This window comes from Cygnus olor, chromosome 11, assembly GCF_009769625.2.
Source record: "Cygnus olor isolate bCygOlo1 chromosome 11, bCygOlo1.pri.v2, whole genome shotgun sequence".
Taxonomy (NCBI): Eukaryota; Metazoa; Chordata; class Aves; order Anseriformes; family Anatidae; genus Cygnus; species Cygnus olor.
The window spans coordinates 20,382,380-20,389,947 of record NC_049179.1 but is presented as its reverse complement, the minus strand read 5'-3'; the positions used below and the strand labels follow the sequence as shown (position 1 = coordinate 20,389,947).

At 42.2% G+C, this 7,568-nt stretch overlaps 1 protein-coding gene across 1 annotated transcript; it reads right to left on the bottom strand.

Moving 5' to 3' along the window:
* Window positions 1-4,539: 4,539 nt before the first annotated feature.
* On the bottom strand, window positions 4,540-7,275 carry C11H15orf61 (chromosome 11 C15orf61 homolog). The gene is made up of 2 exons (XM_040569600.1): window positions 6,727-7,275; window positions 4,540-5,270 (listed from the first exon to the last, which is right to left on the bottom strand). The coding sequence occupies exons 1-2, from the start codon at window positions 7,055-7,057 to the stop codon at window positions 5,143-5,145; spliced, it is 459 nt and encodes a 152-aa protein (XP_040425534.1). The 5' UTR covers window positions 7,058-7,275; the 3' UTR covers window positions 4,540-5,142.
* Window positions 7,276-7,568: the final 293 nt, after the last annotated feature.

Genomic DNA, 7,568 nt, shown 5'->3' with positions numbered 1-7,568 from the left:
TTATTTAAAAGACTTAATTGCAAACACAGTAATACCATCTTATTCTTTTCTAGAAACCAAAAAATCTTTTAACTAAACTTGGAATGTATTAGCGATAATTACTATTTTACATTCCCCTTCCTGCAACTCCTAAATTGCCACTTTTTGTTGGCACATTTCAGCTGAATGAAGTAGCCCAAGAACGCGTAACACGTCATCCACTTCTGTAACTGTGTATTTCAGAATAATGCCAAGACAACTTACTTTTCTGTAGCAAAAATGATTAAGGAGTTACAGCAAAGCCAATTTAATTTAAATGGCTGAAGTAAATAATATATGAAGCAGAATCTCCTTTGTTTCTGGCAAAGTTGGTGTAAATCAGAAGCCTAAGGGCACTCAACTATTAAGAAATACCTACGTTTCTTTCAAGAAAAACATACATCAGGGAAATCTACAATTATGGTTTGCAAAGAGATTTAGACAGCAAGGTTGTTTATATTGCTGCTAGCTTCTCAAAGGTGACTATTTAGTCAATTCAAACTTTTCTTCATTTTTCTTGCCTACAAAATGATTCCAATAAATCCTGTTCCATCAATTTTAAGTTGTCACAAACAATAAGGCCTGTGACAAAACGCAGTAATGCTTCTCTTTTGAATGCTGGAAGAACGAACTCTGGATTCCTGTTCTCCTTTTCCAGAACGTGTTAGTACTGGAAGGAATGTCAGCAGGTTTGAGAACACTTAAATCTCAACAGGATTAGGATGAGGCAAGCAATTTAAAACCTGACACATTTTGCTTACTCTCAGTCACATTCTAGACATCTTTCCTACCAAATCCATCCTTTCCCATCCAAAAACCACTCCATTCCTCTTATTCCACTGAAGCAGTTCTTGCTCAGTCTCATTTGCTCAGTCCATTTGTCAGAGAATGTCTCCTCCGCCCCATTTTCCTGCAGGCTCCAGAAGTACTAAAACCATTGCTCACCTTCCCTTCTCCAGCCTCTCAAGTCTCAGCACTTACACAAGAGTTGGGGAGGGGTGGGGGGGAGCCTCTCTGTTGACGAGCAATTCACCTGCCTTCCTGCTGCAATTAGAGCTGTTTTCAGTAAGGAAATGAGCTGGTTACTGCACTTTCACATAAAGCTCAGAAACAACCGATGGTTTCTCTCAAACAATTGACTCAAATTCAGGCTAAGTTTATTGCTGCATTTTTCAGGATTTTCAGCATTCACAGTGTACGTTTGAGAGTAAGGACAAATAGCCAAAAATAAAGAAAAAATATTCTATGCACTCCGGAGTTACAGCATTTCAGCCACAAAGTAAGTTGTGGAGGGATCCAACTGCTGCGTAACTCAAAGAAAGGCGGTGGCTCCAGGTTCCTGGAGAAGAGCACCGTGTAGTACTCCATGGAAAGGAGGGCGATGCAGAGGAAGGGACACAGTGACTTATGTTTGAGGCAATGTGAAGTACTAACCAGAAACAGCTGGGAACATCCATCTGTACTTCGGTGCAGATGTACCTAAGTCTACTATTCATCTACAATGGAAAAAAGCTAAGAACTTCAAGTTAAAATTGTGTCCACTGGAAGGTTATCAGGTAGTACAACTTCTAGCGATAAAAGCAGCGTTATTATTCATAAAAAATGGTATTCAAGTACCATGAGCTGCCTAGAATGTAAATTGCATTACTAGTCACAAGATGTTGTTGAAACCACCATGAGAACACCCACATCTTGACACAGTTTGGAGAAGCAGACAATAACAGAAAACTGTATTTCTTGGGGTACTATCATTAGCACTACACGGTCTCTAGTGAAACATTTGTCAAACATACAAAAAGGTATAAAAGTGAAATATAGTAATTAAGACCTGGGCTTTATCGATTGTGTGGCTTAAGTAATTTTTCACTACAAACATAAGATTTAATAAGTATAAGTAGTTAAAGATCCTGACTTGGCTGTAGTCATTAGCATGTAATTGAACTGGTAAAAAAGATCAGTTAAACCTATGTTGATTACCACCTTATCTTTGAAAGGCAATTAAGGACCTCAATCATTGCAACAAGATTTGATTGTGCAGCCTTTATTGGACATTGATCTTTCAGCAAAGCGCAGTTACATTTTCCATTAATTTACAGTAACACAGTTTAACTTGGATACCTGAGACCATTGACCTAGGTAAGATGTAATGCTAAGCACTCGTTTAGGCTAAGATGCCCCCAGTAGTCATTACTGTTTAAAAAGACTGCTACAAGAAGTAGCTACCTGATCCTCTGGGTTGCGAGTAAGGTTTCAGTTATCCCAAGCAGTTGTTAAGGGAGGTGAAACAAAGCTCTCTGCCTTTTTATGTCATCTCTCGCTCATTTAAACATCATCCTTGAATACAGCGTAGAGAGATAATTAAGGCACGAGTTACAAGATAAGCTGCACTTTGTTTCAAAGGAAACGGAGCAGATGAAATCCACAAAAAGTTAGAAGGGTCACTTGGTAACTCAATCATCTATACAAAAATTTGTCAACAGAAGCGTATGCTGCGTGCACAACATATGCATAGTATAATGCATAGAAAAAGGAACTTGCTAAGTAAAACGACTACAAGTAAACTATTCTGGACCAGAGGAATTAAAGACCGGTTCCCTGTAAGTTTGCCTCTTGAAGCCATGGGGTTACAGGACAACCCCGAAGGACCTCATAGGCAAGAGAATTAAGGTAGGTGTTACCCACACAAACAAATCCATCTCTGAACAATTAAACTGCTAGAAGCTCATCCTTAAAGCCCGCTTTAGAGACATCCTTCAGGTCAAACACTTGGACTTCCCTGCAACAGAAGAGCCTGTTCTCCTCAAACTGCACCATCTTGACAGCTCCAAGGCAAGAGCTTACAGCGATGAGGATTAGAAAGCCAAAAGAGCAAGGGTTCAGCTGAGCCATCACAGGACTACTGCACGCTCATCCTTGCTTACCATTCCCACATCCCCCAGAACCTTACAGAGATGTTTCAGACAAGATGCTATGAGCCTGCTTGGCCATCAACGTTTCCATCCTGCATTCGGGCCAAAGCTAAGTAGCCACCATTTATAGCTAAGAGAATGAGATGAAGTATTTTACCTTTGTTTAAAGGCAAGGAAGGAGGTTGATACTCGTATTTGAGAATGGTTTCATTATGATTTAATAACTTCTGTTACCCCTTAAAAATGGCCTATTTTCCATTTTATGTACTGTAGCAGGTCGCATGCAAGCCTTAACGAAACAAATGAACAACTGTATTTGCACTCTGCCCTCAGACATCTTCCAGTTCATCCTTTAGCATGATCAGCTTCATAAGAGCAAGAGGTCTATTGATTTTCATGTAATACAAGAAAATATTACATTTGCTTAATTGTTACACAGTGAGATCATTGAACAAGAAATCAAGTCTCTATTTAATACTGCAAGCAGCACAGAATTGCAGTAATCAATAGGGTAGTTTGTCAAAGATGTTCTCTAAGGAGACTTGCCCATCACCGTATGGACAAGGAGTCACGTTGCCTGCATTTATCGAAAAACAGGTAAGCAAAGTCAGCAGTACACATTATCAGAAATCAAACAAGCTGCAGTGAGTGGAGGTGCAACTCCAATGAAGAGCTGTATTTATAGTCTGGTAATTAAAAACCATTTTATCAATCTCGCGTTGAGACTAAACCTTTACAGCAAGATATTGACAAGATCCGCAGCAATGAATGAGCAGTATTTGACTTTAAACTTATGAGCTGCAGTTATTTAACTTTATCCAATACAGTGAAAATCAGTTCTAGAATAACACTAAGTCATTTTTATTATTAATGAGGCTTCTTATAATACTGTATCTTCATCTGTGAGACCCATTTAAATTGTATCAAGAGTATTGGCCAAAATTAAATATAATAGCGTAAACGTTTCTCTGATTAAAGCATTATTTAGTGTTGCTTTTAGAAAACTGTATTGCTTCATTAAGTGGGAAACAGTTCCATTATCTGGAATTAAGTAAAAAAAGTATTTAAATTACATTATACTGTAGCTTGATAATAATTTTTTTAGGAATAGTGATTACCCTCCAAAAACAGTACCTACTCATTTTACATTTATCTTCCTACTTATGAAAATTGGAATAATCAACTTACATCACCAGACTTGGGATTGAGAACAGACAGCATTATTTGCTGGCATTAAAACTAAGCAACAGTAACACATCCCATACAGGTGTTTTTGTTGTTTGAGCTTATCATCTAATAATTCCATATTTTCCACTATCCAAATAATTCCCTAAAGCTTTTTCTTTCCCTAGGCTTCCAGCTAAGTTTACATCTTTCCATCATTGTATTTGCCTGCTCTCAACTACAGCTAAAGAAATCAATTGTTTCGGATGGTAATGAGGGTAGTATCCTTTTCATTCATATTATTTTAAAAGAAAATCAGCAAATTTTAAGTTAGTGTAGGGGACTAAATCTTTAGTCTTGTTACTTACCTATAAAGCAAACAAAAGACAAACAACATAATGAAGGTACTTGGAATTCAAATAAATTGTAAAAAAAAACAACCATAAAATGTATTTTAGATATTTTATTTAAATATCATTTGAGAAATGAGATACAAACAGCCATTTTTAACTTCTTGGGCATACTTTTCCAAAAAGCCTTCTGGGCAGTTGTGAAGAAGAAGTCAGTGCCATGGATTCATTCAAACATTCTTGCAAATATGACAATTAATGTATTACAAAACATCTAGTCAGTCTAAATCTGAGCAGCTTAGCGTTTTCAGAGACATTCTGAGAAGTCTGATAGTCACAGTTTCCTTGCCCACACACTACAATTCAGTCCTATATGTTGGCACACTTATCTTTTTTAAATTATCAGAAGCTTGTTCAACAGTTCTAGTCACCGACTTATATAAATTATAACACCCTTAGAAATATTAGTTCTTTTCCTGAGGCTTCTACTTTTTCAACTTTAATAACCTCTACAAAAATAAACCTCTTATGACCAAAAAATTCCATGAAGCTTCCTGAGGACAACACGTTAAATAAAATACACAGCAAAAAAAAAAAAAAAAGAGAATTGCCTTCAGTTCTCTTTTAGTCACAGGGAGTAGGCATTTGTAGCAGCAGTAACATGAAAACCCACCAAATGACAGGTACTTGAGGGCATGATTTCAGTACATTGCGCCTTCATCTTCTTTATTTAGAAAATAAATAGTAACTGGGCCATGACTCGTATGAACAGTCTCTGTGACACTGACAAAGAACCAGGAGCCAATTCCATATAGTAAAGTTGGGATGCCTAAGAAAAAACAAAAACACGTTACACACAAAGATAAGAAGCCAGGAAAATTAAACCTGCCTATTAACAGTAAGGAATAATGGTTCAGAAATGAAAATAGAGGAAAAACATTCGTATTAAGGTGCCTTAAGATTTTGCCTTTACTGAAATGCTTACAAGTAGGTATCAGTACATGCTATGCTTCTTGCCAATCAAACACACAAGAATCAGAAAGCAGCTGAAGAAGAGCAGCAGTGCACAAGAATTAATGCAAAAAGAAAATGGGATGAAAGAAGTGAAACATGATCATGTATACAGTTTGATTCCTGCTAATTTAAAAAATCCAGACACTCAAACATGAACTCTTGACATCCACTTAGTCGCTAACTCCCAATTTCACTGTGGATCGGGGCAGAAGTAGGAAGGAAAACAGGCAGCGACTTCATAGATCAACATGAAGCGGCTCTGGGGAAAAATGAGGTCAGTAGTCAAGACTACTGGCTCCAGCAAAACCAAAATGAGCAGAAAGGTGGATACGCAAAAAGTGCCATCATTTTTAGCACATTTTTAGCTGAATTATCCACCTACCACAGAGCAGACAGAAGAAGATAACTGGAGCTGGGTTTAGGCCCTGAATTCAGTAAGGGACAGAAACAATTTAAGGTGTTTAGTTACCTAAATGCTAAAGCTAGATTCTCAAAAGAGGGTGGTGAGTTGACTTTTTAGTCACACTTGCTAATTATTTAAACACGCACGGTAGCTGCAAGAGAGCAGATAAAAGGTCTGACTGCAGGGAGGGGAAGATAAAATCATATTAAAAGTTATTATTGAATAAAATCAATTTCCACGGTTACATTTTCTCACTAAGACTAGAAGGATCAGAGAATGAGGGCTAGCAGACCTTACAAGCAGTAGATCACTGAAGACTTGTGAAGAACAGTTTACTTTTAAATGAAACATGAAAAGAAAAAACTGATGGAAAGTTAAGCGCTGGCAGCGCCAGCGGCATGAAGAACTATATCCGCTGGCTAGGTTTTGAAGAGTAACATTTCAAAGCATACCTACACCGACTTTTAGATTACCGTCGATGCAGCAGCTGTCCCTACCAGGGCTCGTCCTGCAGCAGCCCGTTAGGACCGACCCTGTCCGACCGCCGGGGCTCACCGGGCACCCCCTCAGGCCTGAACCGCTTCTCTTCAGCCGAGCTCAGGGCTCCACCCGCGGTCCCACAACGCGGCTTTTCGGGGCCGAGGCGACCGGCACCGACTGACCCGACCCGCTCCAGCCGGGCTGAAGGCGGCTCCGTTCCCCTTCTCCCCGCGCCGGCTCCCCCCGGGCCGCCTGAGGTGCGGGGCGGCTCCGCCACCGGGCCCCGTCCCGTTCCCCTCAGCCCCAGGGGGGCGCCCCGGCCCCGCTCCCTGCCCCTACCCCTCACGGGGAGCCGAGGGGAGGCCGCCGGTCCCCCGGCGCGACTCACCGGCGTTGAGGACCTTGAGGGCGGTGAAGGCGGCGTTCTGCAGCGCCAGGTCCTGCGGGGCGGCGCGGGAGCAGTGGTACTTGACGAAGGGGAAGCAGCCGGTGCGCAGCACGAGGTAGTTGGCGCCGTCCACCCGCCAGTTGAAGTGCGAGAGGCCGAACTGGTCGTTGCGCACCGCGCTGTACTTGACGCAGAACGAGGTCCAGTGGGGCAGGCCGCGCTGCCGCAGGTGCTGGCTCAGCACCTCCGAGGCGGGCGGGCGCGGCGGGGCCGCCCCCCGCCACAGCAGCGCCCCCACGGCCGCCTCGTGCAGCCACCTCAGCGCCCGCATCCCGCGGCGCCCCCAAACCCCCTTCCCTTCCCTTCCCTTCCCTTCCCTTCCCTTCCCTGCCGCGCCTGCGCGCAGCGCCCCGCGGCTGGGCGGGCGGAGGCGGTGGCGGCTGAGGGGACCGAGGAGGAGGAAGGAGGAGAGCGCCCGGCGCTGCCTGCCCGGCCCGCTGCAGCCCCTCGAAGCCGGCTGACGGGAGCCTGCGCTGCCCCAGACTCCTTCGAAGTGTTTGAAATCCGCAGCCCGTGTCCCGTTGTGTGGTTTATCCGAATAAAAGTCTGGGGGTTGAAGCACTGCGCATTCTGTTTGAGGAAAAAAAAATCATACAGAATAAACTGGGAAGCAGGGACAGATTTTTCCTTTTAGTAATTGCAAGTAATATCTCAAACTCAGCGATCTTAAGCCATTGAGCTATGTAGTATGAATGTGCTAATTAATCAGTTACTACCCAACGATGTACCCTGTTTATTTACTATAATGTACTACATGTGTGTAGAACCAGTAATTATTAATC

Coding starts and splice junctions, on each gene's coding strand:
- C11H15orf61 (XM_040569600.1), bottom strand. CDS start 7,057: ATGCGGGCGCTGAGGTGGCTGCACGAGGCGGCCGTGGGGGCGCTGCTG. Junction 5,271..6,726: donor CCTCAAGGTCCTCAACGCCG/GTGAGTCGCGCC, acceptor GTTTTTTCTTAG/GCATCCCAACTTTACTATAT.